This window comes from Aquarana catesbeiana, linkage group LG02 (assembly GCF_042186555.1).
Source record: "Aquarana catesbeiana isolate 2022-GZ linkage group LG02, ASM4218655v1, whole genome shotgun sequence".
NCBI lineage: Eukaryota > Metazoa > Chordata > Amphibia > Anura > Ranidae > Aquarana > Aquarana catesbeiana.
This window is the reverse complement of record NC_133325.1, coordinates 21864028-21888434: the sequence shown is the minus strand read 5'-3', so window position 1 is coordinate 21888434 and position 24407 is coordinate 21864028. Positions and strand designations below refer to the sequence as shown.

At 44.9% G+C, this 24407-nt stretch overlaps 1 protein-coding gene and 1 long non-coding RNA gene across 2 annotated transcripts in view; one reads left to right on the top strand and one right to left on the bottom strand.

Moving 5' to 3' along the window:
* The window catches only part of LOC141126696 (uncharacterized), an 885136-nt gene that overhangs the window by 415255 nt on the left and 445474 nt on the right, over nucleotides 1-24407 (bottom strand). The gene's annotated exons all lie outside the window — the stretch shown is intronic.
* Nucleotides 1-24407, top strand: part of NUMA1 (nuclear mitotic apparatus protein 1) — a 96980-nt gene that overhangs the window by 36761 nt on the left and 35812 nt on the right. Inside the window, 8 exon segments of the mRNA XM_073612652.1 lie at nucleotides 314-440; nucleotides 2116-2273; nucleotides 3650-3764; nucleotides 5471-5588; nucleotides 6141-6281; nucleotides 7360-7482; nucleotides 16807-20517; nucleotides 21971-22012. Of these exon segments, the coding sequence (XP_073468753.1) occupies nucleotides 314-440; nucleotides 2116-2273; nucleotides 3650-3764; nucleotides 5471-5588; nucleotides 6141-6281; nucleotides 7360-7482; nucleotides 16807-20517; nucleotides 21971-22012 (4535 nt within the window).

Sequence of the window (24407 nt, the reverse complement as noted above, 5' to 3'; positions counted from 1 at the left end):
CCATGAGGTGACGTGCGCCTGGTTGGCCCCTAACCCTTGGTAATCCAGAGCATTTTCAAAATGGCTGAATTCCTAGAGTACAGCTTCAAAAGCTTTCTTCTTTTTGCCCAAAATGGCTCTAAATGCAATTTACTTACTCTAACTTGCTTTGGAGATGACCAACATAGGATTTCCCATTTCCGACATCTCTCAATAATTATGTTTGTGTGCGTTTATGACCATTTCACCTTCATTTTTTTTCCATGTATTTATTTTAAATGTTTTAATTATAAATGCATTGGAAGCAAAGTAAATTTTTTTTTTTTCACGACAGCTCGGGTCTTCTCCAGCGAGAGCGGTTCGAGCTCAGATGAGATCGCGTCGCCAAATGTGCCAGTGCGGAAATCACAAGTGCGCTTCCTGGAACTGCATAAGGTGGCTTCTTCCTCCAGCTTAAAAAGGTATCTTTGCAGCACAGGGTATGCTTGCTGATTTTAGTTTTTTTTTTTGGCTGTAGTATTGTTTAACCATACTTGGGGTATTTAAACTCAAAACCAAAAATGTAATATATTACAGCTTACCAGTCCTTTTTTAGATGTGGTGTTTGCGTTTTTTTTTTTTTTTTTTTTTTTTTTTTCAGGCCTTTTTCACCTGGTGTTCCTGCCAGTAACACAGTTCCTGTCCTAGGGTGACAACACTCACTAGTGTGTTGCGCTTGGAGTGCGGGGCTTGGGAGTGCTCTTCGCAACCCTAGTCCACCCTACCACCCTAGATGCAACCCTTCCTTGCATCTTTCTCCTACCTGGCCCGACTCTAAGCTGCTCTGCCTTGCAGGGAGATCATATTCTCTCTCCCTCTCCCTCTCCCTCCCTGACGAGTGACAGCGGTGAGCGAGAGTGGAGGGTGAGAGCCAGAGGTGGCGGAATGGAGTTCCTGCTGCAAAACTGAGTGCGAGGTCCACATGATCAGGTCTGGCAGGCCGAATTCATTCCGCAGGCTTTGTGTTTGACATATGTAACGTAGAGGGTTAAAACAGAAGGAGATCATGCATTCTCTCTGCGGAGTTCAGGCTGAGATCAGTGTTGTCACCCTTGGACATATAGCATCTCACAAAAGTGAGTACACCCCTGATATTTTATTATATATTTTTCATGTAAAAACACTGAAGAAATTACACTTTACATTGTAGCAAAGTAGTGAGTGTAAATTTGCTGTCCCCTCAAAAACCTCAACACACAGCCATTAATGTCTAAACCGCTGGCAACAAAAGTCAGTACACTCCTAAGTGAAAATGTCCAAATTGGGTCCAATTAGCCATTTTCCTTCCCCAGTGTCATGTGACTTGTTAGTGTTACAAGGTCTCAGGTGTGAATGGGGAGCAGGTGTGTTAAATTTGGTGTTATCGCTCTCACTCTCTCATACTGGTCACTGGAAGTTCAACATGGCACCTCATGGCAAAGAACTCTCTGAGGATCTGAAAAAAAGAATTGTTGCTCTACATAAAGATGGCCTAGGCTATAAGAAGATTGTCAAGACCCTGAAACTGAGCTGCAGCACGGTGGCCAAGACCATACAGCTTCGTTCCAACATAAAGACCCCAAACACACCTCCAAGACGACCACTGTGAAGCTCTGGTGACCTCCATGCCCAAGAGGGTTAAGGCAGTGCTGGAAAATAATGGTTGGTAAAAAAAATATTGACACTTTGGGCCCAGTTTGGACATTTTCACTTAGGGGTGTACTCACTTTTGTTGCCAGCGGTTTAGACATTACTGGCTGTGTGTTGAGTTATTTTGAGGGGACAGCAAATTTACACTGTTATACAAGCTGTACACTCACTACTTTACATTGTAGAAAAGTGTTATTTCTTCAGTGTTGTCACATGAAAAGATAGAAGAAAATAATATTTACACAAATGTGACTGAGGGGTGTACTCACTTTTGTGAGATACTGTATCTATTGGTCTCCAAGACAGAAATAAAGGTTGAATTTCCACAACTCTTTTGAAAGATCTATTGCATGTCCCCCGCTTCAGCTCCGGCAATGGCTGTTCCTGGGTCCTGTGTGTCCCTGTAGAGGTTTGCTGGTGCAGTCTCTGTGGGAATGTGTTCCTGATCGCTGTGTCTGTCCTCTGCAGTGTCCCATTAGACTCTCCTTCCTCCCCGATGAGTGAGGTGCTGCACATGCCGCAGTTCCAGATCCGAAGACTCCGGAAGCAGCTGATTGAGGGCAGAGACCTCCGGGATGAGTTGGAGCTGGAGCTGTCTGAGACCAGGAAACGTCTGGCGGAGAAAGGTGAGCCGAGACATTGGGGGGGGGGGGGCGTTTGTGTGTGATGGGGCTGAGACCTTCTGACTGTTATCTAGTACAACATCGTCCTATCGGGTATCTGCACAATAGCTGCTTCTTATATGGTCATCAATCACTTGGAGCAGATGTCCTCAACCTTTTTATTAGGAGAAACTCTTAAAATAATTTTATGCTCTCAGGGAACACTGACTCCTAATGGCTGTATCTACATATGCCACATTACTCTTCCCGCCTTGCATTGATGGCCTGTGAGCAGAATGCCCCATGCATTGGCAGTGTGTGAGGAGAAAGCCCCTTATAGTGGCGTAACTACAGCCTTCAGGGCCCCGATGCAAGAAACCATGAACGCCAAGGCCGGTCACAAGTGCTACCTTTGTGACTCTGGTAGTTCCGCCACTGGTGACAGGTGTGTGTGTGTGTCTTGTTTTTTTTTTTATTTTTTCGTTTTTATTACTTTTATTTTGTTTTTACCATTTTTTTTTTTTTTTTTTTTTTTTTTTTTTTTTTTTCTTTAAGAGCCCCGCTAGGGGGCTTTGGTGAGATATCAGGGGTCTAAATAAACCTCTGTACAGAGCATCCCCTCCATTAACAAACAGACATAGTAAACAGTTTATTATGTTTCAGTGATTCGTTCGGATCACTGACTCTCCATTCAGAAAAAGGAAGCGGGCGGTAAATTACATCTTTACCCGCCCCTTCCCCGCTCTCCATCCTAACCCCGCAGCCACTGGCAGGAGAAGGAGAGCAGAGGGGAGGGTGGAACATGGAAGTGCTGTGGGGAGGGGGGGGGGGGGGCGGCAGGAGCGAGCACTGGGGGTAACAGAAAAAAGCTGAATAGGAGGTGTGGTTGGGGGGGCTGCATATAGAGGAACTGATCTCTCAATATTCCTCCTACAGCAGCTGATTACCCGCTTCTCCTCCTTGCTGCCATTCAGCAGCTGCAGGAATAACATAGAGGGATCGGTTCCTTCTATGTGCAGCCTCTCCTCCTATCCAGGCGTACGGGGGGGGAGCTGCATGGGCCCCTTGTAGCATGGGTTCAGGTCACAATTGCTACCCCTGTAACCCCTGTAGGTACTCCCCCCGGCTCCTTTAATTGGTAGTCGGTGAGAAAAATGCACCTTACATTGATGGTTAGCAGTAGAAGTGATTCGGACATAAATAAAACTGGAGAAGGTGCCCCCATATGACATAAAACATTGCATCTGCCCCCATGTTGTGTGGTTTTTTTTTTTTTTTTTTTTTTTTTTTTTTTTTATCTATTTAAGCCATGCATGAGCATAGGACACAACATGCAAGATAAAATGTGGTGCTTTATTATACTTTGCGGCCATTTTAATCATGGTGTCCCTTGTTGTCAGAGGCCCAGATCTTCCTGATGCAGCAGAAGATTGAGCGGCTGAAGGTGCTGAATGAGAAGCAGGCCGACCAGCAGGAGCCCAGAGAGCTGGAAGAGCTGAGAGAGAAGAATGAGAGGTAATGAGAACTTCAGGACAAGGGGGGTCTTTCCTGCTCCAGTATTTGGCCTGTGAGGTTACAAGAGTCCACCTAGATCAGTGGTACAGGGAGTAGTGTACATGTCAGAACTTTTCCCCTTACCAAATATCCCAGCACAGCCCCAGAGAAGTGACACATCTGTGTGACCACATTTTCATAGTTTTAGGTGTATACTTATTAAACATTTGAGCCCTGGGGCCTTTTAGTCCCGCTGAGTCCTAGAGAGGAGTTATCATTTTGGCAAGTTCTCAGTTCTTCACATTTTTGTCTTTTAGCCTTTGTAGCCTATCCCCTAATCTATTGTACGTTTGCTTGGGCAGATTGGACTTTAATTTGGAAGCAGATTTGTATAAATTTTATATATAATTTTTACTTTTTCTATACTTTTTCCTTTTTTTTTTTTTTTTTTTTTTCTTTTAATGTAGCAACAGTACAGCAATCAGCCAGCAATTGATTATTATAGTAGTGATCTATTGCTGCCCAAAAATGCTGGACAGAGCCGCAACAATTTTACCCAAAGGCTGTGTACTTAGAGGTGGTGCTGTGATGTCACTAATCTCCTGATGTATACACAGTCTGGAAACTTTGGGGGAGATTTACTAAAACTGGAGCACTCAGAATGTGGGGCAGCTGTTCATGGCAGCCAATCGGCTTCTAACTTTGGATTGTTCAACTAAGCTTTGACAATAAAACCTGGAAGCCGATTGGTTTCTATTCAGGGCTGCACCAGATTTTGCACTCTCCAGGTTTAGTAAGTAACCCCCTTTGTGTTTACTATGATCGGCTATGAGTGCTCTTATGGAGGTTGAAAGATCCAAAGCCAATCGGTAGATTTGTTTTCAGCTCCTAGGCTTGGTCCTGGATTCCGGCTGTCACTGACAGCAGTTAGTTCCAATCTACATGCCAGCCAGGACCGTCAGAAGCTGCATACTAGCACATTATAAAATGCTTACCTTATGACGGAGCCCTCCAGGGGCTGACAGGGCTTCCATCTTCACCTAGTCTTCCTTCCGGGTTTGCGTGTCTGATTGGCTGAGCCCGGATGTCACTCCTGTGCAGGAGTCATTGACTGCGGCACGGAGCTCTGAAGAGACGCACGTGTATGCCATCCCATAAGAGCGCATGTGCCGGTGATGCCACCAGCTGCATCCAGTGTGAATATCTCCTACACAGTACAGGTTTAGGAGACATTCACTGTACCTAAGCCTCATTTTATAGGCCTACCTGTAGGTGCAAGTTAAGAAAAAGAATTTACTACAACTTTTAATAACTTTCAAGTATTGGGAAACCTTTTGTTTACAACCAATACGTAGGTGGTTATTGGGGGGGGGTGCCCCCTTACGTTGGTGGGAAGAATGTCCCTGGACCATTTGGTGTTGTGCCGCTGACTCTAAGTGGCGTTGTCCCTGAAACTATGCAGACACCATCAGATGGAAGGTCAATCAGCCACAGCCTCAATGGAACCCCCAGCAGCCTCTCAATGGAACCCTGGTTAGGAATGGCAGATTTATCCCCTTAGGGGCTTTTTTTGCCCGTTTTCCTGGAAAACGTATGTTCATATTTAGCATTTGGGCAGATCTCCACTGGTTGAAAATTCTTACTGAAATTTATGTTGTATAAATCTAGGATATATTTCGGGCCAGGTCTGGATGATTTTTCTCTTTTTTGTCTCATTTTGTTATCAGTCTTATGATTCGCCTCCGTGATGCTCTCAAGCAGTGTCAGGACATGAAGACGGACAGAAACCAGCTGGAGCGCAAGAATGATCAGCTGTCTGAAGAGAACGGGGATCTGTCCTACAAGGTATCTGATATCCGCCAATGGTGTCCTACTGCCCAGCTATAGAAAACATCTCCATCTGTGAGAGTCATGCCACCCCAGGCTGGTGAGGGGGTGGGGGGGGGCACTTCTATGTCTGCTCATATTTTTTTTTATTCTGTTTTGTTTTTTTTGTTGTTTTGTTTTTTTTTCAAACCAGCGCACTCCGTAAAATTTTACGCCAATAATTTTAGGGCTCGTTTACACTTCTTCCTTCGACTTTAACACACACTTTAGAGCACCTACTGCTTCATCGTGATTATTTGATGCCTCTGTGATGCTTTTTTGAAGCTTGGCAAATGCCCTGTGTGTGGTGTGTTTTTTTTTTTCTATTTGTTTTTAAGGGACTTGGTAGAACCATCTCCTGTAGTATGTCTGCATTAGTCCTGTAATTTAGTTTCTGACAGTCTTTAGTAGCTTTATAAACACTGAAGATTGTGCGGCCCCTTGGTGATGCCAGGGGTCACAGCTGAGGCCCCTTAACCTTGTAAGTTTACCACCACTACTTTTTTAGACTAACCTCAGTTCTTTGTCTAGGTCCGGGACCTGTCCAGTCGCTTGGCACAGCTGCAAGATGCCCTTAATGAAACCACAGAGGAGCATGAGCAGTCTATGACCGGGTGGCAACAAAAGCAAAGCCAGCTGCAGAACGATCTCAACGCTGCCGTCACTGAAAAGGTACAAACTTTACTCCTTCTATACAGGGGGTCCCTCATATATACTCCTTCTATACAGGGGGTCCCTCATATATACTCCTTCTATACAGGGGGTCCCTCATATATACTCCTTCTATACAGGGGGTCCCTCATATATACTCCTTCTATACAGGGGGTCCCTCATATATACTCCTTCTATACAGGGGGTCCCTCATATATACTCCTTCTATACAGGGGGTCCCTCATATATACTCCTTCTATACAGGGGGTCCCTCATATATACTCCTTCTATACAGGGGGTCCCTCATATATACTCCTTCTATACAGGGGGTCCCTCATATATACTCCTTCTATACAGGGGGTCCCTCATATATATACTCTTTCTATACAGGGGGTCCCTCATATATATACTCTTTCTATACAGGGGGTCCCTCATATATATACTCTTTCTATACAGGGGGTCCCTCATATATACTCCCTCCCATACAGGGGGACCCAGGTATAGTTCCTCTTATACAGGGGGACCCTAGTATAGTCCCTATACAGGGGGTCCTGATATAGACGGTACTCCCTCTATACAGGGGGTCAGACACGCGTGGAATGGCGTTTAGAGGTCACAATTAACTCTCTGCATGCTGTTTTACACCCTTACATACTTCTAAGAATCTGCTGCATAAAAAGGGTGTTCTTCTTCATGTACATATTACAATACCTGTCCAAGCTGGCCAGCTGCTTCAAAGTGTTCCCTCTCTAATTTTTAAATATTTTGTAGACCTATAGTTACTATATGGGGTATTCAGAACAATGAGCGTGGGGTTAATTGAGAGTCTTTCTTGGGGGGGGTTTTAACTATGTAAAAAAAGCTAAACTCCGAGCATGTCACCTCCTTTCCCTACTTACTGGTCTGGTGACGCCTCTGTGGGGTTTTTTTTTTTCTGGGGCGGGCGTTCTTCCAGAGTGATGACCCCAGCCCCCCCCAAACCCCAGGGTTTAATTAAATATGTCACCAGCATGTTGGTGAGGAGGGAAAGGAGGAACCAAAAAAGGAAAACAGTAAGAAGTTTAAACCTGACCCGTCTCCCATCATTTGTATTCTACAGAAACTCCTGGAGGAACACAACCAGATCCTGCAAGGGAAGATCTCCACACTGGAGGATCAGCTAAAGCAGATGGTGGAAAGCGAACAGACCCAGAAAGGGGAGAGCATGGGCGACATCCTGAGGGTAAAACACACCAACATTTTCCGGTGTTCATAACTACTGCCAGTCATAGGTGTACATTCACATACACTTCACTTATCCTTCCTTTCTATCCCCCCCCCCCCCCCCGCTTCAAAGGGGACCTCCCCTCATCAAAATCTCCTTGCTGATGGCTGTTTGCATCATCAATCCCTCATATACTTGCATAAAATTGTCTCTCTTGGCTGGGGACAGTCTTCTAGCTTTTGCAGATGCTATAAAAGAAGTATTATAAGCCAGAGACATAACTAGAACCTTCAGGGCTCCAGGTGCAAGAATCCATGAAGGGGCCCCCCTCTTCCCTCTGAGCCCAGGGCCCTTCCTATTAATGCTTGGGGGCCTTTGGTCCCACAGCGGACCCCCTTCCTGCCGTCTTGGGTAGGGTTGCCACCAGAAAGGAGCGAGGGTTCGGGCGGCCGCATCGCTGGACCGTGGGGCAGGTGAGTGTCTGTTTATTAATAGTTACAGCTATACTTTTTGTAGCTGCTGACTTTTAATAAACTGAAAAACATCTGGAGCTCTGCTTTAAAGCTGTCCATACATCGAAATTTGGCTGGTTCAGCAGGGACTGGCTGAATTTTGATCCATGTGTGAGCCCCCTGGTTGTACACCATGTACAGCCAGCTTGTTGGGTTTTTCTCAAATGATTAGGTCTGCTGGCTATAGCTGGCAACACTAATTGTGTTCTGCCAGCAGGGAAGGATTCCCGTTCTCCCCGGAGGCAGAACACAATAGCGCTGTGGGAGGGATCACCCCCATCCACACTGACTGACTTCCACCCATGGTGGGAGGAAAGAAAATTGGATAATCTATGATCCCGCCCTAAGCATGTATAGCCTGTCTCCCTGCATGTTTTAAGGCCTGATTCACACCTATGGCATTTTTAGTGCTTTTTGCATTTTGCAGATTTCCACTACAGAACGTGTTCCATAGGAAACCATGTTAATCGGACTGTAGTGCAAATCTGCAAAAAGCACTAAAAATGCATAGGTGTGAATCTAGCCTAAAGGTTGTTTTGGAGAACATGCACATAGAAGCCCCACCCGGGACCTTCTCATTTGTAAACAAAAGGTCCCAAATGGGTCTTCTATGTGCATGTTCTCCAAAACAATAACGTTTAGGCTACTTTTCACACTGGGGTGCTTTTCAGGCATTTTTGCGATTAAAAATACCGCCTGAAAAGCGCCTCTAAAGCCACCCCAGTGTGAAAGCCCGAGTGCTTTCACACGGGGCGGTGCACTTGCAGAACGGCGAAAAAAAAGTGCTGCATCTTGTGGGCAGTGCGGGAGCCCACTCCTAAAAGTGCCGCTAAAACTAGCGACGCTGTACCGCCGACGCTCTCACCAACCACCCCAGTGTGAAAGTGCCCTTTACAAATGGGCAAAACTTTATTTTCCAAGAAAAGGTAAAAATAAAACTTTAAATGGGCTCTAAGCTTAAAGGGGTTTTAAAAATACACTGTGTAATATTGTGTGTGTGTGTGTGTGTGTGTGTGTGTGTGTGTGTGTGTGTGTGTGTGTATATGTGTATATGTATGTGTATATATATATATATATATATATATAATATATATAATCAGTCAAAATGTATGAATAGTGTATACATTTTTAATATATATGTACAGTATCTGCCAAAGTGAGTACACCCCTCAGTCACATTTTTGTAAATCTTTTCTTCTATCTTTTCATGTGACAACACTGAAAAAATGACACTTTGCTACAATGTAAAGTAGTGAGTGTACAGCCTGTATAACAGTGTAAATTTGCTGTCCCCTCAAAATAACTCAACACACAGCCATTAATGTCTAAACCGCTGGCAACAAAAGTCAGTACACCCCTAAGTGAAAATGTCCAAATTGGGCCCAAAGTGTCAATATTTTGTGTGGGCACCATTATTTTCCAGCACTGTCTTAACCCTCTTGGGCATGGAGGTCACCAGAGCTTCACAGGTAGTCACTGGAGTCCTCTTCCACTCCTCCATGATGACATCACAGAGCTGGTGGATGTTAGAGACCTTGCATTCCTCCACCTTCCGTTTGAGGATGCCCCACAGATGCTCAATAGGGTTTAGGTCTGGAGACATGCTTGGCCAGTCCATCACCTTTTCCCATGGCTTCTTTAGCAAGGCAGTGGTGGTCTTGGAGGTGTGTTTGGGGTGGTTATCATGTTGGAATACTGCCCTACGGCCCAGTCTCTGAAGGGAGGGGATCATGGTCTGCTTCAGTACATGTTGGCATTCATGGTTCCCTCAATGATCTGTAGCTCCCCAGTTCCGGCAGCACTCATGCAGCCCCAGACCATGACACTCCCACCACCATGCTTGACTGTAGACAAGACACACTTGTCTTTGTCCTCCTCACCTGGTTGCCGCCACACACGCTTGTCACCATCTGAACCAAATAAGTTTATCAGACCACAGGACATGGTTCCAGTAATCCATGTCCTTGGTCTGCTTGTCTTCAGCAAACTGTTAGTGGCTTTCTTGTGCATCATCCTTTAGAAGCTCTCACTCTGACGATCGCGGTGATACCTCACATGTGTGATTTGAACACAGTTTACATATGCGGGCGCGACTTAGGTATGCGTTTTCTTTGTTGCACGAGCTCGCGGGGACGGGGGTGCTTTAAAACATTTTTTTTACATTGTTACTTAAAAAAAGGGCATGGTCGAGTTGAGTCCTCGTTTGACTTCCTGCACATCACACCATTGGATAGTTTCTGGCACTACTGACCTCTCCGGTGAGGGGTGGCACCTCTCCCGCCGCCCATAAAAGTGATCAAGTGGCAAATCCACCACTGGGACCAATTTATGAGAGAGAGGGTTGCCCATTGTGTAAACACACATAACGGGGTTATTGCAGCTAGGTGCTGCCATAATGGTATATAACCGTCCACACATACATATATAATGTATGGGTGGTCTAGGTGTGGTTAAACGCCATTCATGAAATATGAACAAAGCATATCCCTCTATAATGTGTATGTATCTCAGTCCAGAGCATGAAGTGTGATTTCTGTCTGCTGTCGTCTCCTTCCTCTGCTATCAGCATGAGTCAATTCTGACAAGTTTTTGGACACCAAGATAAAAATGGTGACGCCGATTTAATGACCGGGTCTTTTTTTTGCGATTCGGCACTGCGTCGCTTTAAAAGACAATTACGCGGTCGTGCGACGCTATACCCAAACAAAAATTTACGCCCCCCCCACAAATAGAGCTTTCTTTTGGTGGTATTTGATCACCTCTGTGATTTTATATATAACTTTTTTCTTTTTATTTATTTATTTTTTTGCTCTATAAACAAAGAGCGACAATTTTGGGAAAAAAAACCACTATCTTTTACTTTTTGCTATAATAAATATCCCAATTAAAAAAAAAAAAAAAAAATTCCTCAGTTTAGGCTGAATATGTATTTTTCTATATATTTTGATTGGTTAGAGCAAAAGTTATAGCATCTACAAAATGGGGGACAGATTTATGGCATTTTTATTTTTTGCTAGTAATGACGGATGGATATATATACTGATTACTGTGTAAATGTCACTGGCAGGTTAGGGGTTAACACTAGGGGACGATCAAGAAGTTAACTGGGGGGGGGGGGGGGAGAATGGGACTGATTAGGAGAGATGACAGATAAATCAGTATGAACACATCATCAGTCTCTTCTCCCCTGAGAGAACTGGGATCTGTTTACACACACGTGATCCCGGTTCTCGCTCTGTTACGAGCGGTTGCAGGTGCCCGGCGAGCGAGCCTCCTAGTGGCCAAAAGGCAAAGCAAAATAAGGTAACGTCGCTTTGCCCAGGGGAGCCAACCTGCCACAGTAAAACTGTGGCGGCTGGTCCGGAATTGGTTAACTTTACCGATAGGGATAAAGTCTTTAACCACTTCCTGCCCGCCAGCCGTCATGTGACGTCCTTGACTTTGAGCGGGGATATCTGAATGATGGGTGCAGCTACAGGCATTGTGGTTTTGTGTTTGTTTTTTTTTTTGTTTTTTTTAGCCAGTGATTCCCTTAACCATAAGAACGATCATAGCAGCTGTTCAGGCGCTTGATCGTTCTTTCGGGCGGCGAGAGGGGATATCCCCCCTCCCGCCATCCTCTGGTGCTTCTACTGACTCACCAATGCCATCGGTGAGTCAGAGACAGGATCCGCCGGTCCCGTATGTTTACCATAGAGAATTCCAGTGGACCAGATGGTCTGATTGTTCGAAAGCCGGGCGCGATGTTATGGCGTCTCACCTGGCCTTTGCATTCAAACAAACGGCGCTGCCTTGGCTGGGAAGCTGAGATCGTCCCCTATGGGGATTTTTAAGTACCAAAGTTTTGCGCCATTCCACGAGCGTGTGCAATTTTGAAGTGTGACATGTTTGGTATCTCTTTACTCGGCGTAACTTCATCTTTCACATTATTCAAAAAAATTGGGATAACTTTTCTGTGTGTTCAAAAAATACCACCATTGTACTCTAGGGTCTCTGCTAAAAAAAAAAAAAAAAAAAAAAAACATGTTTGGTGGTTCCATGTCATTTTCTAGCAAAATGTCAGAATTGGCCTGGGTGGCAAGTGGTTAAGGATCCAACCTATAAGCATTAGGAAGACCTCTTCAGAGCTCTGTTCTCACGGGCAGGTTCTACCTATTCTGGTTCTGAGCTTACTTTGCCAAACCGTGTCTGACTGGTCAGATCAGAAGAGATCTACCTGCTGCTGAGGTTGATCCCTTGCTTATTGCACACATGGAGCTTATGGCTGTTGTGTTAAATTACAACTGTCATGGTTTGCTGGAAGCCCCCTGTCTCATCTCGTATGAGCCTCATGTTGATAAATAGACATGGCACTTGCGTTAAATGTCCATTTTATTTTTCTACTTCCTTTACCGTCTCGTAGAGGTCTTTCAAGCTTTCCATCTGCATGGTATGGCACTCTGTTTGCCAAAATCCTCAAGGCAGTTCTTCCTCTACATGATGATGTGCCCCTGCTTACCAGAGCAGGATAGGGGGGGGGGGATTTCCAACCTTTTGCAGGTGATTGGACAGCTTTCATCTCAGATGCCTGCATGCTGGAGGAGGCATCAAGGGCTACAAACTTGAGTTATACTCCCTTCCCCCACCTCAGTTTTCATACATATTAGCAGTTCCCCGTCGGTCTCTCCTTGGATCCTCTGGAGCAGAGTGTCATTACCCCAGAAGAGAACTAGTTTACAGGTTTTACTCCGTCCTGTTCACCATTCCCAAATCTATTGTTTCTTCCCTTTTTACTAGGGAGATTTTCTGGCTTGTGGATATCAAAAGTGATTACTTTCCAGCTTGTTGGTGATTCCTATACTTTGCTGTGGAGGCCCTTACATCCTCATTGAAGGGATATTTTGGATGACCCCCTGTTGAGGGATAAGTCAACGCAGGTCCTGTCTAACAAATGTGTCTGACTGTTCAGATCAGTGGTCTCCAAACTGTGGCCCAGGGGCCAGTTATTGCCCTTTGCTTGCCTTTATCTGGCTTTTTGGGGCGCTATTCCTTCCACTGAGACGATACGCTATTCCTTCCACTGACACCAGCAATGGGGCACTATTTCCACCACTGACACTAATGATGGGGCACTTTTCCTTCCCCTAATACCAAAGATGGGGCACTTTTTACTCCCAGTGACTCTAGGACTTTTTTTTTCTACTCCCACTGCCCGCAGTCTGGCCCCCCTCTAAAGTCTGAAGAGCAATAAACCAGCCCTTGGTAAAGAATCTTCAGAGACCCCTGGTTCAGATATGTACAGCAGTTTGGGTGGATCTTGAAACTTTAGAAATCGTGACTGAAACTGACTCTTCGCTTGGCGTATCTGGGTCTAGACTGAATATATCTCAGGCCAGACTGTTGTTTACACAGGAGGAACTTCAGACTCTCTGGTCTCAGGTTCGAACTCCCCAGTCCAGAAGACATCCTATTCTCAGCTTTTGCGATGCTGGCCTTCATTAAGGTAATAAGCTTTGCCAAGTTTCACATCAGACATCGGCCTCCCAACAATCTGTTATCGTGGGAAAAGCTGGTTCAGTCTCTGACACCAAGAAACAGAATTCCTTTCTTCCCATCTTTTGGAAAATCCTCATGATGGATGCCAGCCTGTAGAGTTGGAGAGAAGTTCAGAGACTTCAGTGTAATCCTTCAACGCCATCCACCAATAGTGAGCACACAGAGCCTCTTGCCAAATCATGTTGACCTGCTATATGTCGAGCTTAGGGCTGGGAAAAAAATCGATTTAAATCTTGAATCGAGTTGAGAGGTTAAATCGATTCAAAATTTAAGCAAATCGATTTTTTTTTTTCTTTTTTTTTTCTTTCACCGCGCCGGTCCCGAGGCGCTGCGGGCATGAGTTTTTAGGCGAGGCCGCGGCTTCGGCCTAGTTCGCGGCTACGGCCGGACGCCGCGGACTAGGCCGAAGCCGCGGCCTCGCCTAAAAACTCATGCCCGCAGCGCCTCCAGACCGGCGCGGTCACCGCGCCGGGCCTGAAGAGCTGCGGGCAAGGAGTTTTAAGGTGAGGCCACGGCTTCGGCTTAGTCCGCGAGGCCGGACGCCGCGGACTAGGCTGAAGCCGCGGCCTTGCCTAAAAGCTCATGCCCGCAGCGCCTCCAGACCGGCGCGGTCACCGCGCCGGGCCTGAAGAGCTGCGGGCAAAGGAGTTTTAAGGTGAGGCCACGGCTTCGGGACCGGCGCAGTTTCCAAAAAAAAAAAAACTCGATTCGAATCGTGAATCGAGGTTTTTTTTTTTTTTTTTTTTTTTTAAGAAAATCTCCCAGCCCTAGTCGAGCTGTCAAATAGCGCTTGATGATTAGTTTTTAGACTCTTGTACGTTCCAGGGTCCCACAGCCTCCTCCAGGCCGTAGCAGCCCCAGATTCACTCCTCACTAGTAGTTTAGGGACATCCATAAAAGGCAAACCTAACACCCTCATGGTATAGTATAAAAAAAACAAACAAAACACATTTATTAAAAACCATACAATGGGTATTGAATATCCCCCCCCCTGCCCACACACACACCCCTTTTACAATAACATTTTGTTGCTTTGCAGCCTGAAATGAGGACAGTGTGTTTTATCCAGCTGTATTTTGTAATATTTGCCCACTCTTCTTTGCAGAGCTGCTCAAGTTCAGTTAAATTTTATGGTGACCGTTTAGTCATTCCACAGATTTTCAATGGGGGTTTGAGTCTGGGCTCTGGTTAGGCCATGCAAGGACATTCACCTTTTCCTCCTTCAACCACTATGTGCTTGTTTTTGCTGTGTGCTTTGGAAGGTAAACCCTCATCCCATTGACAGCTTTCTGGCAGAGGGCAGCAGATTTTTCTCAAGAATTTGGTATTTTGCCCCATCCATTTTTCCTTCAATCCTGACAAGTGCTCCAGTCCCTGCTGTAGTGAAACATCCCCATAATAGGATATTAACCCCCAATCCCATGATATCAGCCCCCTTCCTTAGCGGGAGATTGCCCCCTTCCTTAGCGGGAGATTGCCCCCTTCCATAGCGGGGGATTGTGCTCCCCATGCTTTAATGTAGGAATGATGTTATTTGAATGGATTTCCACCAGACACATCATTTGTTGTTGAGGCCAAAGAATTACATTTTTTTTAATCTCATCTGACCGTAACGCCTTTTTCAAGTGACCTCAAAATCTTCAAGGTGCATTTTGGCAGCGCTCGTGGTGACTGCATGTGGTCTTTCTTGAGAAGTGGCTTTTTTTTTTTTTTCTTGTACCCCCTCCTATACAAGCCACGTTTGTGGAGAATTTGTGATCTTGTCACGTGCACACAATGACCACTCTTTGCCATAAATTCCTGCAACTGTTTCGGAGTTGCTGTAGGCCTCTTGGTAGCCTCTCTGACCAGTTTCCTCCTGGCTCTTTCATCCAGTTTGCAGCGACGTCCTGATCCAGGAAGGATCTGTGTTGTACCAAATACCTTCCATTTCCTAATCATAGACTTTGCTTCTAGGCATTGATAAACCCTTTGGCTTTTATTTATATCCATCTCCTGATTTGTGCCTGTCCACAACTTTATCCCGGAGATCCTGGTGACAGCACATTGCCACCCATAGTTGATTGTTTGCTTCAGTTGCACGACCAGAGACTGAAATGCTCCAGAAAAGCTCTTCTCATGCTAAGCTAATCAAAATGTCCACAGCTGATAACAGTTGAATGTCAAATGGTTTTGTGGGCCGTTGAGAAGGTGAATAGCTACACCTGGCTGAGTTTACAAATTATTTTTAGGAGGGTGCTTATTTTTCCAACTACAGCTGTATAAAGGAAAAAGTGTGTCTGTCTATTTCAGGATGCAAAGCAACAAAAAATGATTATTTTAAAGGGAGGGGGGGGGGGGGGGGGGTTGGGGTTTGATTCTTTTCTGTAGGCACGCTATATACATTCGCATGATAAAGGAACTGATATGCATATTGAATCCAAAACAAATCACCAACAACGGCGTCCTCATGTGACGAATCGCGTAGGCGGAGTTACAGGATGTGTGATGTCCTCATGCTAAGGATCGTTGCCATCTTGTTTGTGATTTTATTTTGTAGGATTTTTGTACTCGCCTCAAAATCTTTCATCCCGTTGAGTCCTTTCAGGAACATGGATCCCACCCCACTGTGTTTTATGATCTCTATTTCTTGATGCTGCTTTTCTACAAAAGGTACAGGGGGTACAAAAATCCTATTTTTATAACTGCAGTTTTAAGCTCCTATATTTGACTTTTTTGTCCATCCACACCATAGCTCAGATGGGAAGAGTTAAAGACTGTATGAAGAGCCAATCAGTTGTGCTGTAGTGCTCATGTGCTAACAAGGAGCATGCTTATAGGAGGATGGAGCAGCATGACAGAGGTAAGCTCCTTATTGTGCTGTTTCTCCTTTTACTGTCCAATTCGTAGGTGGTGGGAGGGACAAAAAATGTAGGTGTCACTGAGCTGCACCAGAGAACAAAAAGTCTCCTGCCTTGCCAGAGAGGGCAGTACTGTGTGGTAGAACTGTAAAAATCCCAGGGTTGGGTGAACAAATACAAATCCTTTGGCAGGTAAAACTGTTACCTTTTTATTATATTTCATCTGTGTTTGTTTGTTTTTTACCCGTGTTTCAGGCATTACATTTTACCACTAAATTATGGATTGTGACGCTGAGATTGCCCATTACTAGTGCCAATTTTTGAGATACCTCCAGGAGTAGTGATGATTTGCTAATTTTACACACATTGAATGCTTGCAGCTCCTGTAAAATATTGACATTGGCTTTTTTTTATTATTATTATTTCTAACCTGGATTTTTTTTTTTTTTTTCTAGCTGGAAAATTTACAGCAAGAGGTCACATTGCTAAACTCTAAATCAACGGAGCTTCAGGCCCAGATCACACAGTTGGAAGAACAGAAGAAGGCTGCGGTGGCAGAGGTAGAGTTGCAAAGATCTCGCTTTGAATCAGAGAAGCTTCAACTACAGGACATCGTCACCAATCTGCAGACCTCTCTGTCAGAAATCGCCTTTCAAAAAGAGAAGCAGGATCAGGAAGCCAGGGTGCAGGAAGAAAGGTTGACGTGTCAGATAACCACGCTCAAGCTGGAGATCACAAAGCTGAAGGCTTCTCTGGCACAGAAGGACGAGGCGCTCTCCTCTCTTCAGCAGGAAGTAGAAGAAGAGAAAAGAGAGAGGGCGCAGCTGATGGACACCTTGAAAAAACAAGAGGAGTCTTCAAGAAAGAACATTGAGCAACTCGGCCATCAGGTAGACCATCTCAGCAGCAGTCTGACCATCTCTGAAGGCAAATCGACAGAACTAACTGAAAAACTGAATGGAGCCACCCAAAAAATGACAAGTTTGGAACAAGAACGGGATAAAATTGCGGGTGAAAGAGACTCTGCCTTAAAGGCATTCAACGATTATAAAAGCGATAAAGAAGAACAGTTACAGACGTTGAGACAAACCTGTCAGTCTTTGAAAAAAGATCATCAGCAAAGTTTGGCATCGGTGGAAGATCTGAAAAGGGGAAAAGCAGAGCTTGCATCAAAAGTCGAGGAACTGGATAATACCATTTCAGGCTTGGTAGCCAAATGCCAGCATCTTGACACAGAGAATGATGCCCAGAGCAAGTCTCATACAGCAGTTTTGGAGTCGCTAAAAACGCAGCTTGCCGAGCAAGAAGCCAAGTTAAGAATCTATGAGCAAAAAGTGTCTGGGATGGAGCTGATGAGTGAAGAGAATAGCCAAATTAAAGACAAGTTGTTGTCCTTGGAGGACATGGTTAAAAACTTAGAGGAGCTCTTGGAAAATGAGAAAAAACGTTCAGCCTTACTTGAGAGTGAGAAGAAGAGGAATTCCATTCTTGAGGGAGATGTGAAGTCACTAAGTGAGAGTAGAGACCAAACAATCGCAGAGCTTGCAGAGGAGAAAGCTGCTACCAAGAGACTGGAATCCCAGCTTCGCCAAATGGAGGAGGAACACCGAGCAAACAGTAAGAACTTGCAGCACAAACTGTCTGAAACCTCTGATATAATTAAACAACGTGAGGAAGAGATTGAAAAGGTGACCAAGGAAATGGGCAGATGGAAAGATATTGCTGAAAATTCAAGCCAGGCAGAGAAGCATATTGAATTACTGAAAAAGGATTATAAAGAAGTCTGCCAACAGCTGGAGATAGAGAAGTCTAGAGTGGTAGAAATAGAGGCCAAAGCAAAGACGGACATGTCTTCCCAACTGGAGAAGTTCTCTCACCTGGAATCTGAGCTTTCGGCTGCAAAAACCCAACTTAAGAAAAAAGAAACCGCAGAGAAAAATCTGCTTCAGTCAGTTCAGTCTGCAGAGGAGAAGCTTAAATTAGCTCAGGAGAAGGAAACTGAGCAAATTTCACAGCTGGAGAAGAGTCGCAGTGATGCAGTGCAAGATCTTGCCTTGCTGTCCAAAGAGCTTTCTGAAGAGAAGCAGAAAAAAGAAGAGCTGGAATCAACTTTAAGAAAGTTTGAAGAGCAGAAATCTGAAAGAATTCTGTCATTGGAATCTGAAATTACGAGTATGGAGTCTACGCTTAAAGAGCAGGAAAATGAGACCAAGGCTCTTTCCACACAGCTGGAACTATTGAGGAAAGAGCTAGAGGAGTCAAATCTGAAGCACCAACAAAAACTCGAGGAAAAAGACAATTCTGTGTCTCGGTTGCGAGAGGAGAAGGAAAAAGCCATTGCAGACCTAAAAACTGAGCAAACCCATAAATTAGAAGCGGAGGCTCAGCTACAGAAATCTGTGGATGTGCATAAAAGTGAATTTTCGGCTCTTCAAAACGAGCTCTCCCGTTCTCTTGACCTCATTACCTTGAAGGAGAGTGAGCTGGAGAGACTTTCCAAGGAAGTTGCTGCAAGGGATGAGTCATTACTGCTGGAAAAACAATCTTCAGCCAAGCTCCATGAAGAGGTGACCAGGCTAAAAGTATTTGAAGAACAAGTTGGAAAGCATGAAGAAGAGGTGAAGCATTTTAAAGAGACCATAAAAGCCACAGAGTCTGAGATTACGGTATTGAAAGAAACTATTGGTGAAAAAGAGAATGAGATACAGCGACTGGGGCGCGATATCCAGGAGAAAATTCAAGAAAATGCTACAATCCGCGAGAACCTGCAAGCTTTGGCAAATGTGGTAAACTCTTTGGAGAGTAGAGTTAAAGATCTAGAGGGAATGTTGCAAGACAGGGAGTTGCGTATGAACCTGGCTCACAAAGAAGCAGCTGAGGCCAGACTTGCAGCCTCCAAAAATGCATCCTCATCAGAACAGTGGCAAAGGGCTCTCCAGGCTTTGGAATCTGAGATTGAGCAGGAGCGCCAGAAGACAAGTGAGCTTACCAAACAGCTAAAGGAGTCTCAGTCGCTGCAAACTGAGAAAGAATCATCCTTGGAAGCTTTAAAAATCGAGCTGTTCCACAAAGTTCAGGAGTTAGAGCAAAGTCAAAAGGCTTTGAATGAATCCAGCAAGGAACTGTCACGTGTCATGTCATCTTCTCAAGATGAGGAGAAATCTCTAGCCAAAGCAAAAGAGCAAGTATCAAAACTACAGGAAGAAATTGAGAAGAAGACCGGTCAGGTGGAAACTATGCAAGAGGAGCTGAAGAATGTGACCGCTAAACTTGCCACCAATGAGAAGAACTTTTTGGAGGCAAAAGAGTTGCTTGAGAGAGAGTCCACCAAAAGCAATGGTCTTGAAAAGCAGCTAAAACTAGTTCAAGAAAAGCTGGAAGTATCTGTAAAAGAGCTTGCTCAGAAGCAAAGTGCCATTGACAGTCTAAATGTTGATACTTCGAGCTACAAGCAAGAAGCAGACAAGCAGAGTTCATCTGTTTTAGGCTTGCAGAAAAAACTGTCCTCTCAAGATGAAACCATAGCAAAACTTGAGCAAGACATTAAAACCTGGCAGGAAAAATGTTCAAAGAAAGAAGAAGAAATGTCTGCTGTTCAGCAACAACTTGCCAACTCTCAACATGTGCTGGAGGAATTGACATCCCTTAAAAGCAGCTATGAGGAAATGAAGACCGAGCAGACTCGAAGAGAGAGCCAATACAAAGAGGAACTGCTAAAGAACCAAAAGATGTCTGAGGGTTTAAAGACAGAGTTGGAAAAGACCAAGTCGGAGGTGGCCTCTCTCTTGTCTTTAAAAGAGTCCTTATCCCAAAAGGAAGTGACTCTGGAAACCCTTCAGAAAGAGAGCAATGATAACCTCAAGAAGATCTCTAAGCTCCAGGAGGAAAACAAGCAGCTACGTACTGAAAATAGGTCCTTGTCCCAGGCTTCTGATCAAAGTACCAAGAAGACGGAGACAGAGCTGTCAAAGATCAAAGAGAAACACCACAAGGAGATTGAGTCTCTACAGCAGAGCTATGAAAAGACAACTTCTGAAAGTAAGCAACAAGTTGATGAACTCAGCCAAAAACTGGAAGCTGTGACTAGCAAGTATGACCACACAAAGTCTAAGGTCTTGGATGAACGGCAGAAGTTCCAAGAAGAAAAGCAGAAGCTGCTTGCCCAGGTAACACGTTCATTAGTTAGGAAGGTCCTTGTGGCATTAAATAAATTAAAACAATGTGTTTTGGTAGTAATGCACAACCTTTTTACAAAACCATAGGCTACAGGTACTCTTAAAAATTAAAAAAAAAAAAAAAAAAAAAGTATGGCACGGGAATGTCTAGAACCCATGTCAGGTTTTTTTTTTTTATTATGGCTTTCTAGTGGTGGGAAATCCTAACCACATGTTGCAAGTAGCCTGCGTGTGATTGTTGTGGGCCATACACAGATTACGACAGTAAGCAAGCTGGTTCATGACTGGAACGCCATTCATGATTGGTTGTTTACATTGGCATCATGTGATCGCTATGACTACTCCTAGCAATCGCATGAGACCCAGTTACCAGTCATTGTAATCCGCTCTGTTCAGCTGACGTGACGGTCACAGGAGGGGCGCTCTGTGCCCGCTTAACCCAGAGCTGGTACAAAGACGTACGTACATGTATGTGAACGTGCCGCCCTGCTGCGGTATAATTACTTTGGCAGGTCGGCAATTGGTTAAAAGGGGTTTTCATTAGTCTTCCAATCTCTTGGATCTTCATTCTCTGGGTATTTTATTCTATGGTGCCAATTTAAAAAAAAAAAAATAGTTCAGCAAAATATATGCTAGGTATAAGGGCCCCTTTCACACTGGGGTGGTGGGTGCGTCGGCGGTAAAGCGCTGCTATTTTTAGCGGCGCTTTACCGTCAATTTTGCGGCACTATTTAAGGACTCTTTTTGTATACACCGCTCCAAAGATGCTGCTAGCAGGACTTTTTTAGCGTCCTGCCAGCGCACCGCTCCAGTGTGAAGGCCCTCGGGGCTTTCACATTGGAAAGACACCAGCGGCTCTTTCAGGGTGCCATTTTTAGCGCTGTAGTGCCTGCAAAGCGCCCCAGTGTGAAAGGCATCTAACGCAGCGGGCAGTGGCATCTTTTGGATCCCTGTGACAGTATTATGTAACTATTTAATGTAAATGTCAATTTTTTAAGTAAAGCAAACATAATGTGTGATCAGGACTGGAAGATGACCATTTTATTTAGTGGGAGGAGCTTTAATTGCTATTCAAAGTGCTTTAAAAACGCGTCCCAATGCCACTTTTTTTTTTTTTTTTTTTTTTTTTTTTTTTTTTTGAAGCAAATGTAAACAAGCCCCAATACCTTCCAACATTGATGTCAGTGACAGTAAATTCCCAGCAAAATGCGTTAATGACTGCCAATCTGCCAAATGCCCAGGACGTGGTGGGCCGTATTGGACACCAGGGGTCTAAGGCCACGTTAGTCATGAGGTCACCCTGCATAGTTTTAGGTAACACGGTACAATTAGGTTGTAAAGTGTGTGCCTAGCTTTGGGTTTCCAGCGTCATGTATTTTGTGATTTACGAAGGCAGTCATGTATTTACTTGTTTTTGTTCATTTTCCTGTATCGCGTTTCTCAGATGGAACAGTTGGAAGCAACGAAAAAGGACCAAGCTGAGCAGGTAACAAGCATAAGCGACTCTCGGCTCCAACTCCTTAAACGGTGATGGTGCATGCCGCTAACCTACGCACTTTGCACAGCGCCGTCTCTGGGCTTCACAGTTTTCCTTGGGAACTGTTTGCCAAAAGGGCCGCAGCAGAGCGGCGGGATCTCGTATGGGCGTGTGAGGTTGACGTGCCCTTTTCGGTTCCTCATGCGCTTTGTAGATTAATACTGTCTTCCGACTCTCTATTTAATGCTTCCGTGCCAGACAACAGGTTAGAAAAGCTTTTTCATTCCTTTTTTGCCATTTTCTGCTTCCAAAGCATCAGTGATCTCCCTGTAATTCCTCCTAATTTTATTCTGGCAGAGTGCTGCTCTGGCAATTAGCTGACGCTTAGAATACAGTGCTTTAAATGACCCTGATCCTGTTCTGTGATCATCAGTTCTGTTCTGCTTAAAGGATCATTGCCCAGAGAGGGAACATTTAAAGACTTTCTTCCTCCTTTTTATTTTTTGCCAGTTAAATTTATTGTCCTCTATTCCCTAGTCCCTTCTGGCCCACATGGCCCATTAACTGGGTCCTAAAAGGGAACAGGAAACAACTTCCAGATCACGTGACCACTGTGGCTGCAGCAGTGGTCACATGATCGGGAGCTCATCCCTCTAGCTATCATTCATAAGTAGACCAGGAACTGTTGGTGACTATTCAGTCACTGTCACAGAAGAAGATGCAGAAGGCAGGCATTCTGCTAGTAGCTTCCAGAGTTGGAGCCAGTGCTCTCAGTAACAGAGCTGTTATGACACGCCCCCTCTTTTCCTCTACAATGTCTGTTACTCAGCTCTGCCAGTACAGAGCACTGTAGAGAAGGGCAAGAGGCTGTATTTTCAATAACCCAGCTGTTCTGACACACTCCCTTCTCTTCCTCTGCAATACATAAGGGGTGTGTCTGTTACTCAGCTCTGCCAGTACAGGGCACAGAAGAAAAGGGAAAGAGGCAACATTTTTCACTGAGAGCGAAAGATAAGTTAAGGGCATTTCCAAGCAAAAATCAGCCATTAAGCCTTTCTCAGCTTTTTAGTACTGTATGTGTCCCCGTTTTGGGTGACTCCCCCCCCCCCCCCCCCTCCTGGCTGTTTGATGGGTATTGGACATAACAAAGCATTAATTGAAATTTTCCCTAATGGGGACACAGGAACAAAACTCACACAACGCTATATGCAGTGCAGGGTGGTCAGGCCTTAATGCCCAGCTGTAGCCACCCCTGTCTTGACCTGGGGGACTCCTATCAAAAGTCCAATCACATTACTATTTGCCAGCTGTATATAGCTTTGTGGGAATTTTGAGATCACATTCTTTTGAGGTTCTAGGAGAGGCCTGGGGAGGGGGGTGGGGCATGGTATTAAAATCTGTCCTTGAAGCCTGACCCTCTTCGCTCCCCCCATATCTGGCCCTCCCCTACCCATTCCCACCCCCTTCCTGACTTTTCCTTCCACACTGGCATGGTTGTCTATGAAATTATTTTGTAATGGGGTGGGAAGAGCTTGCATGAAACCTGCAAACAGTTTTCAATGAAAACGGCAGCATAGCATGTTACTGTCTGAGTGTCATTTTGGTGTGGATTTCCCAGAGGTGAGCACAGGACAGTTAGTGGTGTGCTGGTAGTTTTCCCCCTTTATTCCAGATCCTAATTATTAACCTCCATGCTATGATGAGTTAAATCTCTGCATGAACCCTAATCTTTGCTTTGCTCCAGTTCTGACTCTCTCTGTGCTGCATGTATAATCTGAGGGGGGGTTTACTCATGTCGGGATCTCATTTAACTGCGAGACAGGTCCTCCTGTGTCTCCTCTTAACTGGGAGAAAGATACTCCCATGTCTCCTCTTAACTGGGAAGAAAGGCCCTCCCGTGTCTTCTCTTAACTGGGAGAAAGATACTCCCGTGTCTCCTCTTAACTGGGAGAAAGATACTCCCGTGTCTCCTCTTAACTGGGAGAAAGATACTCCCGTGTCTCCTCTTAACTGGGAGAAAGATACTCCCGTGTCTCCTCTTAACTGGGAAGAAAGGTCCTCCCGTGTCTCCTCTTAACTGGGAAGAAAGGCCCTCCCGTGTCTCCTCTTAACTGGGGAGAAATGTTTTTTTTTTTTTTTTTTTCATTTAAAAATGTACAGCAAGAGTCCAGACGGTCTGCCAAAATTCCAGTAAGCTCCTAACCTCCTGTAGTCAGCTGACAACTTTTGTCTACTGCAATGAAATCCCAATCACTCTTTCCATGGTAAGGAGACTAGGAAAGGAGGAGGAGGTGTGTTCTTGGTATGACTCCCTGTATTCTTCCATGGAAGTTAAAGTGACCAAATAGTCTGCTCCCCTTCCGGTGTGACCTCCTACAGATTTTGATACCTGCACCTGACATGA